The sequence below is a fragment of the Xyrauchen texanus genome, chromosome 1 (genome assembly GCF_025860055.1).
Source record: "Xyrauchen texanus isolate HMW12.3.18 chromosome 1, RBS_HiC_50CHRs, whole genome shotgun sequence".
NCBI classification, from domain to species: Eukaryota; Metazoa; Chordata; class Actinopteri; order Cypriniformes; family Catostomidae; genus Xyrauchen; species Xyrauchen texanus.
The window spans coordinates 9,697,915-9,716,537 of record NC_068276.1 but is presented as its reverse complement, the minus strand read 5'-3'; the positions used below and the strand labels follow the sequence as shown (position 1 = coordinate 9,716,537).

Below are 18,623 nucleotides of genomic sequence, written 5' to 3'. Positions count from 1 at the left end.
AATCTGGCATCCCCAGATCTAAGTATATCAAAAATATAACTATTTTTATTTTAAACTTGCATAGTGAAAAAGTGCAGTGTGAGTTAAAAACAGACCAGCGAAACAGACCAGAGAAAGCTGAAACGTTTGCTAACTGGTCTGTTTTTAATTCAAACTGCACTGCTTTTTTCCACTATGGAAGTTAAATTATAATAAGACATTTATTTTTGATAGACTTTTTCTATCTTTTTTTTCTTTTCTTTTGTTTGTCATTCAATGGGCGGACAGCATCTTTTGTGAATTTTATATTTATGTATTTCAATTTCAAGTATTTTGTTATGAAATTTGAAATGTGTAAATCATAAAAATAGGCTAAATAATTTTTGTTTACTGGATTCACATACTATCCCCACAAAATATTATGTGACATGCACAATACGTCACAAAAGGAGCGTTTGTAATTAAATATGAGCTTCAGGAAAGTACAAAAGATTTTAATGGCTTTTATTTTATGAGTCCTCTTTTTTTATGGCCACAATATCGTCACCCTTTAGCCATCTGTAGTGTAATGCACGTGCTGAAAACTGACTTTGAAGAGGTTCTACAATTTAAAAGGCTTATCTTCCAAATCAGAGTTTTGTGTAAAATAATGAGCGGTCATAGTCATATGTGAGTTGAGCAGCAGACAGACACTTGAACTCGTCGGGAATGTTGGCTTTCTCAGACCAGGAAGTGGAGACCTTGCTGCTGTGATCTGTGTGCGTTGTTCATAAGGATCAAACAGAAAGCATCGGAATGGTCACGGTTTAAACTCCTTTATATTTTAGAGGACATGTGTTCAACCAGGTGGTAAGTACACTAAGCTATCTAGTCGGCAACATTGCTTGCAACGCGCCGCAGCGAATCCAGTACGCTTCCATTAATCATGCGCTTGCAATGTTCACAACTGTGTATATTGTAATAAAACGTTCAAGACTGGCTGCGTCGCTGGCAGTATATGTGGGGTTTTCTGTTTGAGATCTTAAGACGATTGTAACATACAGACAAATAGTTGAGACAGGGGCTAGTTGTCACATGTTTAAGTTGTCACAAGGACTACTACTAGTTTTGAGTCAAAAGAACTGTCACGCAAATGGTGTTTCTTTAGCAGTGGTTTTGTATTTTTGTTTCAAAGACCTAGTTCAACCCCGTCTTGGAATAAGCTTATTCATTGTAAATTCTATCCTTCAAACTACAATTTTAGTATTATCATATGTTTGCATATTTTTTATTTTTTTTTTCATAAATGTTAGGTCAGGCAAATTGTCTCACATGATTTACATGTTGTTATTTCATAAACTTTTTATTTTCGATTATCTGTTGTACTTTTTAATCGATAATTTTGCCTTATCAAATATTACGATTGGTCTTATTCCCTTGCAAAAGCACTTTGGTGATGCATACTACAATGATGGTAATATCATGGTACTACTTTGATCTATAACATGGGACCGGATATTCGCAACATTCATGTAGGCCTACTATGGTGCGTACATGGTTCTTCAAAGCACAATGTTTTTGTTAGTGTATGAGTCATGATCAGTGTTTTATTTATTTTTGTCAAATGCATACGTGATTCAGTGAAAACATGTAAGTGCAGTTAATCAAATTACACTTTTAATAATAGGCCATATGATTTTCATAATATCCCATATTCAAATAATATTATGTAATAGCACAATGAGTTGTTAATCAGCTTTAATTTGGTAATTGAATGTATATTTTAAAACAGGAGGGTTTACCTTCTACTGTCACTTACTGCTGATGAAGATATGCAATGCATGGTCATACCAGTGTTGCTCATTAAAATGTAGTTTATGATGCCTACTTAACTTAAAAAAGAAAGCCTGTTTTGTTTCTAACCTGGTGAGCAGTGACCTCAGACCAAGAAAAAATTTGTCATGTCTTTAGTTGGCACAACACTTGGAAATGGAAGTAATGTAAAAGTGTCTCTTGTGGTGAATTGCACGTTTGGCTAAAGGGTCAGTTGGTACAGAATGAGTTTGTGCAAGGATACTTTATAAATCGAAAGCAAGAGACCAACAGACTTACTTTAGATTAGACAGTTCGATATGAAAAGCTGGTTGGTTGTGGTGAATGATCAAGGAACTATAATACTTGAGAAGGTGCCAGGTGTCATTTTATTGCTTTTCCTTGTTGTATTTAGTCAACATGAAACGCCATTTGCAACCCTTTTCAGTTATATAAACTGAAGTATTTCCAAGTGAAACAGGATATTCAATTTGAAAAATATAGGGCAGTACTGAAGCGCTTCATACTAAAATTGAAACTGAGACTTTTTTTCCCCTTTGGAATAACATGCACCAATAATTTGTGCAAAGTAAATCCAGAAATGCGCATTAAGGATGTAAATATTCTGTATAGTAAAATTGTATTTAATGTTGACATTGAAATCAAAATCAACAAGTGTTAAGATACAGTAAGATACAGTGTATCTTTTATCAGTGTGTATCTCTAACAATGCCAAAAAAAGAATTGTCAAATGAGTTTGGGGTTTTATAATTTTTTTACTATTTATGAAAAATTGTAAATATCCAAACACTGATATTAATGTTTCTTTGTTCATTAAAAAACAATCACAATTTTTTCATCTTCTGTGTATTTACACCCCCCCCCCCCCATCCACCCCCAATTACAAGACCAAAAATATATAGTTTTTGTCTTGTATTTGTATCTGTGAATATTTTTAATAAAATATGGATTTTCATGGTATCAATATATATGCATATTGAAAGTATGACCCCATTTCTTATTTTTGTGTTATTATTGTGTTATTTAAGTACATTTTAAGCATTAATATTTATAGTGTGCAGATTTACTTGTTTTTTTTTCCAGATTTTTATCAGTTTGCTTATGTTGAATGTGTACACTTTATTTTTAAGACAAACGGATGGATGGATGGATTCTTCCTTCTTCAATGATGACATCTTTCAAATGACACGTTGAGGATCACCCTGAAACATGTCGTACTGGAATGTTGGAGAGAATTCTGGCCCAGGAGGCAGAAACAGCAACAATGGTAAGAAACCTTTCTTCTTGCACTAATCTACCAGATTAGGTTTGTAAAATTATCAAATCTGGAAGATCTCAGGACCATTCCGTTTCACAGTTCCATAAAATATCATTACAACCCCTCCAAATAAACCCTAAAACCTTTTTTCTTAATAATCACTGAATGTTTGCTTACTTCAGAGCAACTTCCTCATTGATTTACAAGTGGAACATTTCCAGCTGTAGAGTGGACCAGTTTGTTGTATCAGTCATTGTTCAAAATCATACTGCTAATCCATGTTTATATTTCTCTCTGAGCGACACTATCATCAACACAGAACACACTGATAACTTTTCAACAATGTTATGATATATTTTTAGGTCATGCCATGTAAGAAACAGCATTTATAATGAAAGTTTCTCATCACCCAACTTAAAAGAAAGACAACATCTACTGTATGGCGCAGTTATGGTTTGAGGCACTTCTCACTCTGCAGGGTATATATAGAAAAAAGAACTGAAAGTCAGCCAATCTTCAGTTAGTTGTTGATAGCCACATTCATCATTTCCTCTCACATACAATATGCTCAGTTTGGAAAGTTAGATTTTTAATTTTAGATTGAAATTACAGATCTATATAGTATGGCCATTTTAAGGATACAAAGCTGTTTGGGGTAGTTAATATTTAATTTATATTAAGTTCTCTGCTAAAGTTATTGGAATATGGAGCTCCATATGTAGCCAATTGGTTGGATGGGAGGGGTTTGTAAAGTCAGAGCAAGTTATTCCATTTTCCTGAAAGATTACAAAGAACAAGGACTTTTTTATTTGGAATAATGTGCATCAATGAATCAGGCACAATAGTGCATTCCATTTTAATGCATTCAGTGTTCCATGTAAACACAAAAGAAAAGAAGATAGTCACACAGGTGTGGAACAACATAAGGGTGAGCAAATGATGATAGAATCAATGAAGCAAGGATAATTTTTAACCCCACAAAGGTGAAATGTCGTAATGCTACAAGTGTTGGGTTTCCTTTTTCTGACAGCTCAGCATCAGCAACACCGTTGCCATTGGTAACAGTGACTTGGTGTGCATCCTTGTATGCTCTGTGTATATATATCCTCAATGTATTAGAGCGGTGTGGCTCATTTCCACACCTCATGTCTCTGTTTTGTCATGGATCTATCTGTGATTGAGTGTGGATATCACACTGCAGAAAAAGGCCAGTGTGCTAATCTGGATTTGCACTGTTTGAGCTCGCTGAAGCCATAACAACAGGAGCACACATGATCTGAGCTTCTCTAGGGAGGAACATACCCACACCAGTGGGCTACGGAGGGTTGGGTTTCACTCTTTAATGTGTGTGGAGGGGGAAAGAGTTTGCAGTGCAAGCTACCCTTGCCATTAAGGACAAAACGGAGAGTGGAGAGACAGGAATGTTCATTCCGTGAGAGCATCATTCCTTGCTGCCATTTTTCTATAGCCACAGAGCCGGGTTATGCTGATAGTAGCTGGAGAGCATTGCCTTGTACTGACGAATAGTACTGAAATGATTACTGGATAGATTGTTCCAGAATGATAAGGTATGTTCTAATTAGGGCTAATATGTTTGCACATTGAGGTTTTCCTGTGTTTCAGGTCATTATTAAATTTCAAATTGGGATAAGGTAAACTAAATGGTACAGTTAGAAAGTCATAAAGCATAATTTTGTGAAAAACTTTATTTTGCATCACAATAATGACCAGCAGACTGTACCTTGCTTGTTACATTGCACCTTGTAAAATAATAATAAATAAATGTACATGAAATATTGATTTGAGTTTAAATAATTTCATTGACTGCATAGCTATGTAGGAAACCGATTACCTGGGACAATGGTCAGTTATGCAGTTTAGCAGTCATTATACTAAAATATTAGACTGCAGAATGTGATTGTCCAGTCAAAATCAACTAATGCAGAGAGCTGTGTAAATAGAAGTAATAATATTTCAATCATTCTATCATTTTAAAGTTTCAAAGTCAGTGATTTGATTCACTTAACTGATAAGAGAGATAACCGTATTTTAACAGCAAAGTAGTCATTTCTTTTCTTTTACTTTCTTATCTGTGTATTCACCTTTAGTCTTTCTGTGTTGATGTCCCTCACATTGTCTAATTTGTCACATGATCTTGATACATTGTATTTGTAGCTCATAGTGTTGGTGCTAACAGAGTTAGTTCATCTAAAAGAAGAATGGAAAAGAGAAAGACAGAACTGTTGATGAATTTGATTTAATCAACCACAAGTTCACTGTTATCATTTACAGTATATCTTAAAGTAGTGTAAGTGGTTTTTGAGAAAAATTTTTTTTTTTCAAAGCTTACCTTTGTCTTGTTTAGGGCTAAGACATATAACTAAAATATATCTCAATAGATTTCATCCTTTTGATGACATTGTATATTTATATTTGATATTAATATATTTTCTCTGAAATGGTTAAAATGGTTAAGAGTCTGTTCTTTTTTTTCAGTTTTAAAAAGTAGTAAGAGAAACCACTAACATAACCATAATTCCAACCAAACAGCCTTTGTTGCCAAGTAGATTGTAAATAAAATGTGTAAACAAAATGTTTAATTGATGTAAACATCAGCAAAATGTGAAAATTTCACTTCTTTTATATCATGTTTCATTTTTATTTTATTGTTTATTTTAGTTTATCGGGAGTGTGTCTATGATGACTTAACTCTTTAATGCATACCTTGGGACCTGATTCCACCCCCCATACCTCATCAAAATACCTCAATAAATCCTGTTCTATATTTGTTCTATTCTATTATTTTGTAATTGTCTTGAAAACGTCCAGCAGGGCAGGACAGGAGCAAAGCCGAGAGTCAGAGACTGTATTGATGCAGACTGGATTTGTTCTAATGGTTACCCTCCCTCAGGCTTTCTCCAGCAGCTCATCAAAAAGCATTCTCAATTATTCATATGGGCCCCTTCTATTTAAGTGTACAGGCATACTGGCACTTACAGTACCTGAAAGTCTGGCTCCTTTACATCTTAGCTGACCTGTTCTTAATGGAGTAGCAGCTGCCAATGACCACATTTGCCAAATAATATTTAAAGGTTCGACTTGAGTAATGTGAATAAAAGGAGAGAACGATTGATTTGACCCTCCCTGCCTCCTTGGTTTGAGGATATCATTACGCTCCCTCACACGTTAGTCTAGCCTCTTATCTCCCAGAACATTGTCAATGAATTATTAGGTGTAATAAGTGTTGCTAAATGTTAAAATTGACTGTCAGAAAAATAGTTCAACCAAATATAAATATTTGTCAATATTTACGTACCTTTTACTTGCACATGTATGATTTTCTTTTGTGGAACTCAAAAGAAGGTCATCAAAATGTCAATTAAAGCAGCATAAAATAGTCCATTCAGCCGTTATACTGTAGGCTACTGTATGCCAAGTTGTCTAAAGCCACACAATAGCTTGTAGCTCTAAAATCTAATTCATACTCTGTTCCATGGAATCTTACAGGATTGGAGTAACATGAGGGGGACAAAATGGGGATATTTTTTGGGTGTATATTAAGGTGAACTGATGTAGTCATCATGTGTGTTTGTTTAATCTCATCAACTTTCACTTTACTAAGGTATTAGAAAATACCTTAATTTGTATTCTATAGAAATCTTCGCATTAACCGATTTTTCCCTGTGTTTCGTGTCCATTATGTGTTTTTTGTGTGCGAGTGTTGCTTTTGGACATGGACACGGCATTCAAAAAACTTTACTTCTGTAATCCAACATATTTCTGAGTGAAACAGGGTGGACTTGATTTTATCCATCAATAATTAACTGGATAGTGAAAATTAAGTGTTACTCATAGGAATGGAATGTGGTTATTATTCATTTTTATTAAATATTTAAAAGACAAAAAATTACGTTGATTACATAATAGGACAAGGAACAAGTAAGTAAAAAAGGTTACAATTGTTTTTTTCTTTTAGGGTGCTTTACCATCTCTGTATTTGAGTTTATGTATCTATGCAAATCATACATTCTTCGTTAATCACCACTGCAGTGTATTACAATCATAAGTATCACCTTTCATCCTGTAACCCCAGAGCTTCCCGACCTCACTTCAGGTCTTCTTTACATCAAAGGCGATTGTGGCAAAGCACAGCTCCGAAAATACACACGCTCCACTCCGGGAGGAGAGGCATGTGAATTCTTTATGAGGCTGACCTGATTCCCAGCTGCTCCATGTCCTCCTGTATCTAGAGCTAATTTCCCATCACGTTGTCTTCGCTTTAGAAGATTCACACATGTTTACTCAGTATTGTGCTTGTTTGTGTGTTTGTTTGGGGTGGCTATGCCCCAATCGCAGGCGTCGTGGAGATGGGAGCCAAGCAATCGGCGATTGGCAGCGTTCCCTTGAGTCAGTCGCCCACGCTAAAGAACATCCAGGATGCCTATAAGGATGGCGAGGACCAGAGGGCACGGGAGCTAATCCGCATCTCCTGTGACAATAACAGTGGAGGTCAACTAGATGGGGTAAGTTTGTTTGCTGAATTTGTAGAACAGTGCTTTAAAAAATTGTTCCATACATAAACATGAAATTATGGTGCATTGTAAAGCTTCCCTGCTGAAAGGAGCAGCATATGTTGTCAAGTTTTTGAACTGGGGGGTTAAACTACAACTGCCACTGTAATAAAAAGTCATAAGATTCCACCTAAAAGTTTATTTAAATATAACAAATGTATAAATAGCAAAATGCCACTGTAAATGTTGATGATGTAAAATTGTGAAGAATTTAGCATGGATCAAGTGCCCAATGCCAGATTAATGTAATTAAATCTACACAACACATGGGTAGTTGATCTGAAAGACCCGAAGCCTGGTTTTCGCGTGAGTGTGGCATGAAAAATTGTTCGGGGCTATAGAGGTCTATAGATATATTGGTTTTGCTGATTAATCGGCACAGATAACAGATTTCTAGAATTGGTTATCGTCAAAAATCCATACCTGTTGCGTCCGGTCCTGGAGCGGCTGGGATGGGTCCGCTGTCGTTATAGAGTATGAGCGCGGCCTCTAGAGGTGAAATTAAAAAATCCCTTCACTGATGCCTTGTGGTATTTGTTTTGACACGTGAGACTACACTCTGCATGGATCGGAACGCTTCAGATGCGGATTTAAAACATCAACAACAAAAAGTATGTATGTATACAGTACACTACAGTACATGTTGTCATATGTTAAAGTAATTAATATGTTGACTAGATGCTACATAAGTAGAGAATTGCAGTATGTTTGCCGACAAGGCTGCGAGGTCGCTAACATTAAAGCTAACCTCAAGCAGTTAGAACAATGTGACAAAAATACACGCAAGTCCTACCAAATGTTTAAATGTCAAAATTGTTACCATCTATTACCATCTATTTGCATTAGTTTATGTCCAGCTGGTCAAGTTTATGCGTTCGTTAGCCAGCTAAGTTGCATATTTAAATCTAGTAATGCAAGAAAGCAAATTAATATCTTCATGCAGCAGAGAGAAACATATAAACAAATCAGAAATGCATCTGATTTCAATTAAAAATGTTTATCGTCACTGTAATACGATGACTTCAGGTCGATCACATTCTTGCACTAAAAGGCTGGACACAGCGCAACAAATACAGTTTAATAGAAAGCAGGTGTCTCAATATGCTTTTACAGTTCTTTTTAATTAGATACAACATCTAAAAAACAGCGGTCCTGCACGAGATGCTGAACAAACAAAAACAAAGGAAAACAAAGACATTCTCTAGCACGTGTTAAAATAGAAAAACAAATGGATGGTTGCAAAAGTGTTCGGTGTGACCAGATCCTTACAGTTAGTGGAGGTCTTTGGCCATTGCATCTTGCTCTCTTATAAGCATGTCTCAGATGAAGCAATGAGTTGTTTAAATGCTTTGTCAGAAAAGATGTTCAACTTGGAAATGTGTTCCTCAAGATCCTCACATTTGTTTCCAGTCTGTTGTGTTCCATCTGTTTGAACAGCCCCTGGTCTGGGCTCATAGCCTGAGCCAATTCACCACCGAGTCCAGCCGAATACTACTGCTATCTGTGTATATTGCTACCCTACATACAATTGTATATTGTATATATTCATACGTAACAAATAAAATCCAATGTGCTATTATGCTGTTATTATGAAACTTGAGTCTGTAGTAGTAGGAATCAAGTAAAGTCCTTTTTTTGTATAGCGCTTTTCAAGTCAAGTCAATTTTATTTGTATAGCGCCTTTCACAACACACATCATTTCAAAGCAGCTTTACAGAAGATCAGGCATTAACAGACGATAAAACTGTAATGTCTATAATGTTGATGAATCATCATTGTGTATTTAGATAGAATAAGATTGTTAATCATGTTTAAAATTAAGTAATTAAATAATAATTGTAAGCTGTAGGCGACTATGGCAAGGAACACAAAACTCCATAAGATGTTGATTAATGGAGAAAAATAACTTTGGGAGAAACCAGACTCACTGTGGGGCCAGTCATGAATACAATGCCAATATTACTCATGTATAGTTAAAGTCATGCTTTAAAATTATTAAACTAATTAAGTGTTAAGTGTCAGTGTTTAAACGTAGATTTTGTTTGTACTGTAAGATTAATGACCAATGTCTTTGAAGTCAAAAGACTGAAGTGATGTCTGGCTGGCACCGGCTGTGCCGGTTTGTCGTCATCTTTCAGTGACACGTAGCAGTGAAGTTCGACACCAAGCTGGAACGGAGCTGGATCTGTCTGGCTCTGGTAACCTTGGGATATGAATCACAAGGTTGAGACATGGGAACAAAAAAAATTATATTAGCGTAGATGCCATTCAATTTATTCAGAGTTATAGATGATGATGGATGTTTGTGGTTCCTACAGACCTTATTAAAGTAGCCTTATTGTGAGTTGAAGGATAAATTAGGTGTATGCCTGGGTAAATAGATGAGTCTTTAGTCAAGACTTAATCTGAGTGAGTGTGTCTTTTCCATAGTTTATTCCATAGTTTAGGAGCCTAGTATGAAAAGGATCTACCTCCTTTTGTGTATTTTAATATGCATGGAATTATTAAGAATCCAGAATTTGTGATCGTAATGAACGTGATGAAGTATATTGTGTCAGAAGGTCACTGATGTACTGTGGAGCTAAACCATTCAAATCTTTGTACGTAGTTAACAGAATAAAAAAATGTATATGAAATTTATCAGGTAGCCAAAGTAATGATGATAGAATGGGGCTAATATGATCATATTTATTGGTTCTAGTCGGCACTCTGGCAGCTGCATTTTGAACCAATTGAAGTTTATTTATTTAACTTGTTTGACATCCTACCAGTAATGCATTACAATAATCTAGTCTTGAGGTCATGAACGCATTAATTCGTTTTTCGGCATCGGCAGCAGAGAGCATATGTCGTAATTTAGCAATATTTCTCAGGTCAAAGAATGCTGTTCTACAAACTTTGGAAATTTAAATTTCAAAGTACAGATTGATATCAAATATAACACCTAAGTTCTTTGCTGTAGAAGACGACGTAACTGTACATCCATCGAGATTCAAATTATATTTTAGCTGCTTATTTTTAGGTTTTTGTTCCAATCATTATTACCTCTGTATTGATGGAGTTGAGTAGAAGGACATTTCTGGCCATCCAGTCTTTAATTTCACTATAAAATTGGATATCGTTGGCATAAATGTGGAAACTTATTCCATGATTCCTGATAATATCTCCCAGGGGGAAGTATGTAAAAGGAGAAAAGCAGAGGTCCTAAAACTGATCCCTGTGGCACTCCATACTTAACTTTTGTTTGACTTGACAATTCCTTGTTTACACATACCATGGACCTAAACCATGCTAATGCAAGTCCACTTATGCCAACATAATTTTCCAGCCTATTTAAGAGATTATCGTGATGTATCGTGTTGAAGGCAGCACTAAGATCTAAAAGCACTAGAAGAGAAATGCAGCCACGATCAGATGATAAGCACAAGCCATTTGTAACTGATAATTGCTGTCTCTGTACTGTGATCATGCCTATATCCTAAATGAAATTCTCCATATATTCCAGTTCTCTGTAGAAAGGAACATAGTTGGCTTCTTAATAAGTGGTTTGATAAAGTTTCTTGGGACAGGTCCTAAGGATAGCGAGGAATTAATTATATTAGGAATAGGTTCTGAGATTACTGGGAATACCTCTTTTAAGAGCTTAGTTGGTATTGGATCTAACATACATGTTGTGGCTTTTGATGTTTCACTAAATTTTGGTAGCTTTTCATGACCTATGACACCAAAGGATTGAAGTTGTTTGTGAGCAACATTATGAAACGCTGTTTTCTGAGGACTGTGACAGTTGATTGCATTTCAATTTTATATCTGATTATTACAATTTTATCAGTAAAGAAATTCATGAAGTCATTACTACTGTGCTGCGACAGAATATCTGGTTCAGGTAATGCTTTATTCCTAACCAATTTAGCCACAGTACTGATTAAACACCTAGGATTGTTGTGGTGATTTTCTATTAGTTTTTTTAAAATATGCTGACCTGGCATTTTTTAGTGCCTATCTTTATCTACACACACTATCTTTCCATGCACCCCGAAATACCTCTAATTTTGTTTTCTTCTACTTGCGCTCCATTTTCTAAGCTGCTGTCTTGAGTGAATGATTGTTATTACTGTACCACAGTGCGAGACTAATTTCTTTAATCGAAGAGGGCATCACTATCAAGAGTCCTAGAGAAGACTGTATTTATACTGTGTTAATATATATACAATGTGTGTGTGTGTGTGTGTGTGTGTGTGTGTGTGTAAGTGTAAATATATATGTGTGTGTGTGTGTGTAAATATATATATGTGTGTGTGTGTGTGTGTGTGTGTGTGTGTGTGTATATACAGTCAGGTCCATAAATATTGGGACATCGACACAATTCTAATCTTTTTGGCTCTATACACCACCACAATGGATGTGAAATGAAACGATCAAGATGTGCTTTAACTGCAGACTTTCAGCTTTAATTTGAGGGTATTTACATCCAAATCAGGTGCACGGTGTAGGAATTACAATAGTTTGTATATATGCCTCCCAGTTTTTAAGGGACCAAAAGTAATGGGACAGATTAACAATCATAAATCAAACTTTCACTTTTTAATACTTGGTTGCAAATCCTTTGCAGTCAATTACAGCCTGAAGTCTGGAATGCATAGACATCACCAGACGCTGGGTTTCATCCCTGGTGATGCTCTGCCAGGCCTCTACTGCAACACTCTTCAGTTCCTGCTAGTTCTTGGGGCATTTTCCCTTCAGTTTTGTCTTCAGCAAGTGAAATGCATGCTCAATCGGATTCAGGTCAGGTGATTGACTTGGCCATTGCATAACATTCCACTTCTTTCCCTTAAAAACTCTTTGGTTGCTTTCGCAGTATGCTTCGGGTCATTGTACTGTGAAGCGCCGTCCAATGAGTTCTGAAGCATTTGGCTGAATATAAGCAGATAATATTGCCCGAAACACTTCAGAATTCATTTCATCCAGCTGCTTTTGTCAGCAGTCACATCATCAATAAATACAAGAGAACCAGTTCCATTGGCAGCCATACATGCCCACGCCATGACACTACCACCACCATGTTTCACTGATGAGGTGGTATGCTTTGGATCATGAGCAGTTCCTTTCCTTCTCCATACTCTTCTCTTCCCATCACTCTGGTACAAGTTGATCTTTGTCTCATCTGTCCATAGGATGTTGTTCCAGAACTGTGAAGGCTTTTTTAGATGATGTTTGGCAAACTCTAATCTGGCCTTCCAGTTTTTGAGGCTCACCAATGGTTTACATCTTGTGGTGAACCCTCTGTATTCACTCTGGTGAAGTCTTCTCTTGATTGTTGACTTTGACACACATACACCTACCTCCTGGAGAGTGTTCTTGATCTGGCCAACTGTGGTGAAGGGTGTTTTCTTCACCAGGGAAAGAATTCTTCGGTCATCCACCACAGTTGTTTTCCGTGGTCTTCCGGGTCTTTTGGTGTTGCTGAGCTCACCGGTGCATTCTTTCTTTTTAAGAATATTCCAAACAGTTAATTTGGCCACACCTAATGTTTTTGCTATCTCTCTGATGTGTTTGTTTTGATTTTTCAGCCTAATGATGGCTTGCTTCACTGATAGTGACAGCTCTTTGGATCTCATATTGATAGTTGACAGCAACAGATTCCAAATGCAAATAGCACACTTGAAATGAACTCTGGACCTTTTATCTGCTCCTTGTAAATGGGATAATGAGGGAATAACACACACCTGGCCATGGAACAGCTGAGCAGCCAATTGTCCCATTACTTTTGGTCCCTTAAAAAGTGGGAGGCACATATACAAACTGTTGTAATTCCTACACCGTTCACCTGATTTGGATGTAAATACCCTCAAATTAAAGCTGAAAGTCTGCAGTTAAAGCACATCTTGTTCGTTTCATTTCAAATCCATTGTGGTGGTGTATAGAGCCAAAAAGATTAGAATTGTGTCGATGTCCCAATATTTATGGACCTGACTGTGTGTGTGTGTGTGTGTGTGTGATATATATATATATATATATATATATATATATATATACACACACACACATACACGTGGTTAGTCATGGGTCATGTATGGCATTAAAAATGTTAAAAATGGCATTAAAAAAGGCATTGAAAAGCATAAAAAAAATTAAAGATTTGATGATACCTGCAGAAACCCTGTATGATCTGTAATAATTTAATTTATTAGTAGCTTTGGTAAAAAGAGATCTAATGTTTAGTAGCCTTTGTTTATTTGATGTTTAGCTTCATTTCCTGCTGAATTCAACATGCAAAACAGAGCAAATGGAGGATTCGCATGAAAGCTGCAAATCATCTTTATTTATTTGCAAAATGTGCTGTATACTGTACAATCAGTGCACACTGTATGGAATACATCTACATTCAATAAATGCAAAATAACCATATATATTTCCAAGACGCTGAAAAGGTTTTTATTACGTTTTAAGCTTTTAGATATCTAAATTCTTTCTCCTATCCTAGCTTAATATGCAGAGACAACTATAAGTAAGCCATATGTAGGTAAAATGTTTTTTCAAAAACTGTAACACTTGTTTCAAATTCCTCTGTTTGTTTTTGAGTGGCCTGTCCATCCCGACACAACAACATTGACTCAACCAATGGCATGAGTTTGGGTGGCACTAGTGGCACTTTTCCACTGCACGTTATGGTTCGACTCGCCTCAACTCTACTCGCTTTACTTTTCCGAGCTTGCATTTCCACTGCAGTTTAGTGCCCCTCAACATGGGTAGGATTATAGGATGATCGTCAAAGTTGCACTGCCTGTACTGCCGTGACATCATCTTAAACACGACACAAACTGACCAAAACAATAACACAACCGCTAGCTGTTAGCTACTAGCTCATTGTGCTTCATAAAGCTGTTGTTGCATGGTGATTTTACACAAATGGCAGTTAAATTGGCCTGGATGTTTTAGAAACAATTAGCTGGTCAACCAAAAAAAGTGAAGCTTTCAAGCAGAGCATAGAGTTAACGTAACAAAATGTACCATTCTCCATCGTGGCTGAGTCCGGGGCACACTCCCTCCCATTGCTCGCCGGTTTAGATAGCGTCCATTTGGTCGAACCACTTCCACTTTTCCTTGATGGTTCTGTAGTCACTTTAATTTATTTTTTTTTTACTTTTCCCTACAATGTTGGTAGGTCCAGTGGTAGCGGTGTGTGGCCATGTGCTGAGACAATTCCTGAGAGACTTTTTCGTTTCGCTCATCGCTAACGAGTGGACCGTCTGCACCTCGTTTATTGACCATGTCATGGTTTTGCGCACAGCCATTTCTTTTTTCACAATTTGAAAGTCCAAACAAATGATACTGTTATCGCTGTTGCTAACTTTAAAACTAGCGGGTTGATGTTGCGTGTCGGAAATCCAGTGATGCTGGTAGTGACGATACTCTCTGACCAATCAGTGATCTGCAGGATTTTTACATCACATTTAGTATCGGCTCGGCTCGTTTGGAACCTCGACCGAGGTGAAAAAAAAAAATTCATGTACCAGGTTCTATCCACAGTGGAAAACCCCACTGAGTTTATCATCAGATGGGGGACACATACAGGTTTGAAAAAGTGTTTATTTTTGCAACTGTGTTTGGTCGCGCCAGCAGTGCAAAAATTACACATTTCTGCTTTAAATATGCAAGCTAATAAGGTCATGTGGCAACTATGTTTCACATACTAGCCAACTTTTCTCACTGACACAGAAATATTTGCCATAAATCTATTTCTAACTACATGTTTGAGTACAGTAAGCTCAATAACGAACTGATTTCAACTGCGTTTGAACAGGACAATTTGAATCGGCATTCAGCCTGAAGCAGAAGCTCAGGTGTGGGTTTGTAAACTGATGGCCAGTTAGGAGCCATTACAGTCACACCATCAAGCACTTATGACCTCATTAGAGACCTGGAACAGTATTTACAGTGCAGTATTACAGCACGCTCACTGACCACAGGCTGTAATGCCTTTTAGCCTTGTCGGTAATCACCTTACTGTGAACAAAGAAAAAGACAAGCCGTGTATTTATGCATTAGCCGCCTTTATTATAATTTTTTTTCATCACAGACTGTCATAGTTAAATTCGGCCTGTGTGGGGGGGCCTGAGTAGCTGGGTAGTGGTAAAGACGCTGGCTACCACCTCTGGAGTTCGAATCCCAGGGCGTGCTGAGTGACTCCAGCCAGGTCTCCTCTGCAACCAAATTGTTACATTGGGGTAACCTCCTCGTGGTTGCTATAATGTGGTTCATTCTCAATGGGTCGCGTGGTGAGTTGGGTGTGGATGCCGCGGTGGATGGCGTGAAGCCTCCACATGCGCTATGTCTCCGTGGCAACACGCTCAACAAGTCACGTGATAAGATGCGTGGGTTGACGGTCTCAGACGTGGACGCAGCTGGGATTCGTCCTCCGCCACCTGGATTGAGGCGAGTCACTACGTGACCACGAGGACTTAAAAGCACATTGGGAATTAGGCATGACAAATTGGGAGAAAAAGGGAAAAAAACATTCATAGCTGTGTAGGAGTGTTTTAGAACAGAACCTCTGCTTTCATTTGATTATTATTATAGCCATACAGCCTACCAACTGTAGATGCATAACCACAGGACTGGACAGATGAACAGGCAAAACATGTTTGCTAAAAACACAAAAATGCCATCTGAAATACCTGCAAATCAAAGTCTATTCATCTCATCAGCTTCACGTGTTTTTACAAGCTGTAAACACATATCATTGTAGTTTTGTACAGGAGGTGGATGTGTGAAAGTTGGTTGATATAGTTTTTCCAGTGTTTTAAAAGCATATAAGGACACTTCACACATTGATGTGGAGGTGTAAACTGAGAGCAAGTGTGAATAAATCATTGATATTTTACACTCACTGAATTAAATGATAGACAAAGTAATGTGGTTTAAGGAACTTGGTGTTGGTAAGAACTTGCTTCCAAATGCAGTGCCAGTGGGGGTAACCTCCTCATGGTCGCTATAATGTGGTTCGCTCTCAGTGGGGCACGTGGTGAGTTGTGCGTGGATACCACAGAGAATAGCGTGAAGCCTCCACACGTGCTATGTCTCTGTGATAACATGCTCAACATGCCACGTGGTAAGATGCGTGGATTGACGGTCTCAGATGCACAGGCAACTGAGATTTGTCCTCCTCTACCCAGATAGAGGCGAGTCACTATGGCAACAACAGTGATTTTGTGCCCATTGGGAATTGGGCATTCTAAATTTTGGAGAAAAAGGGGGAACAAAAAAAAAAAACAAATGCAATGCGAGTGCTTTAATTTGGTTATGTAGGTGTCAAAATAAAAAGGCCTTCAGTATGCTCCACTGTTGCAAATGTGAGATGTGTGAGACAAGCATAATTCTATTACCTTTAAATAAAGATGTTTATTCTTAGCCATGATAGAGAAACTATAAATGCCTGCACCACTTTTTATAGTTAGAAAAGAACAGTTCAAATGTTCTTGCTATTTCACTTGTTGATTGAAAAGCAGAAGGCTGCATATTGAGCTTTTCTGAGCTAATCAGTAAATCATTCGAATGAAGCTCTCAGTCACATACTCACACATAGGCATTACAATATCCAAGGGAAGGCTTGTGCATATACAGATTGTCTTATCATTTATATTTGTGAGTGTAAAATATCACTGCTTTATTCACGCTTGTTCTCAGTTTACACTTCCTTGTCCAATGTGCTTAATTTCTTTTAAAACACTGGAAAAATTATATCAACCTACCATCACACAACCACCTCCTACACAAAATTAAAATAAAGAGATCATGTGATGCTCATGAGATGAATAGACTTTGATTTGCAGAGGAAAGCAGAGTTCTGGTTCAAAAACATTAAAAACTTTCAAGTCAGTTTCATTGAGCCAACATAATTTAGTTGGATTAGTTCAAATTAATTTACTTTAGTCGCTTGAACCTAATGTAGATGCAGTGTAAAGCGCTTTGAATACCGTTAAGGCTTAAAAAGGCGCTATATAAGTGCAGACCATTTACCATTTACCATACATAATATTCAAAATATATTTTTATTTTGCAAGGTCCCTTCTTTCAGGATTTCCACTGTTAATTTTCAGTGCATTTTGTCAACGTTAAACTGGAGAACAGTGACTTATTAAAGCATTGACAAAGAATTGAACCATTAAAGGGATAGTTGACCCAAAAATGACAATTGTGTGTTAATGTGTGTTTTTTTTTTTGTAGCTAGAGCTTCTGTATGTGGCCACTCAGAATGGTGATGTGGAGAGCGTACGGTTCTTGCTGAAGGAGGCGCGAGTTGTGGTTCCCCAGGAGCCCAGTGATGAACACCCTGCCATCCTGGCTGCACATTATGGACATCAGACAGTTATCAGAGAGCTGCTGGACTCCATCCCACGTAAGTGCAAACTATACATTTCTTCAAAGATCCCATGAAATCACATAAGACTTTGATTAAACTTTTTTGTTTCAAGAGGGTTACATTTATGTCACAACCGTAAACCGTGATTTGCTACTCAATATTCATTGCAGGTAGTAAAAGGAAGAGAGGGGAAATTCACATTCTAAAGGGGATTGGATTGGACAAAATTTGTTTGGGTCTGTTTTCCCAAACATTTCCCTTTTCAAATTATTTTTAACGCTAAAGGGAAGTTTTGTCCACTTTTAGAACTACACTAACATATAGATGTCTTCAAAACTAATAGCCATGGACTAAACATCACAAAACTTTTTTTCACAATTTTGATGGGGTCAAAAATAAATTAAAATGGACCCTATTTTCTTTAATGTACATCACTTGCTGAGCACAGTTTGCATGTTATTCTAAGAAAAAATTTGTCATCTTAATCTTTTAGCAAAATAATAACTTGCTCAGTTTCTGCAATGAGGGATTGACAGTGTTTCTGGGACATAACAATCCCTCTTACTTTTCAACCCCTCCCCTCCAACCTCCTGGCTCCATTCTGGCATGGGCACTTTTCAGATCAGATTATGGTTGAAGA

The 18,623-nt window shown here is 37.1% G+C and overlaps 1 protein-coding gene across 1 annotated transcript in view; it reads left to right on the top strand.

The window, feature by feature from the left end:
* The first annotated feature begins 667 nt into the window (after positions 1–667).
* lrrk1 (leucine-rich repeat kinase 1) overlaps positions 668–18,623 on the top strand; it is a 202,344-nt gene continuing 184,388 nt past the window's right edge. Inside the window, exons 1-4 of the mRNA XM_052113495.1 lie at positions 668–828; positions 2,922–3,058; positions 7,406–7,572; positions 17,848–18,019. Of these exons, the coding sequence (XP_051969455.1) occupies positions 3,001–3,058; positions 7,406–7,572; positions 17,848–18,019 (397 nt within the window). The 5' untranslated portion in view covers positions 668–828; positions 2,922–3,000. The remainder of the gene's footprint in view (positions 829–2,921; positions 3,059–7,405; positions 7,573–17,847; positions 18,020–18,623) is intronic.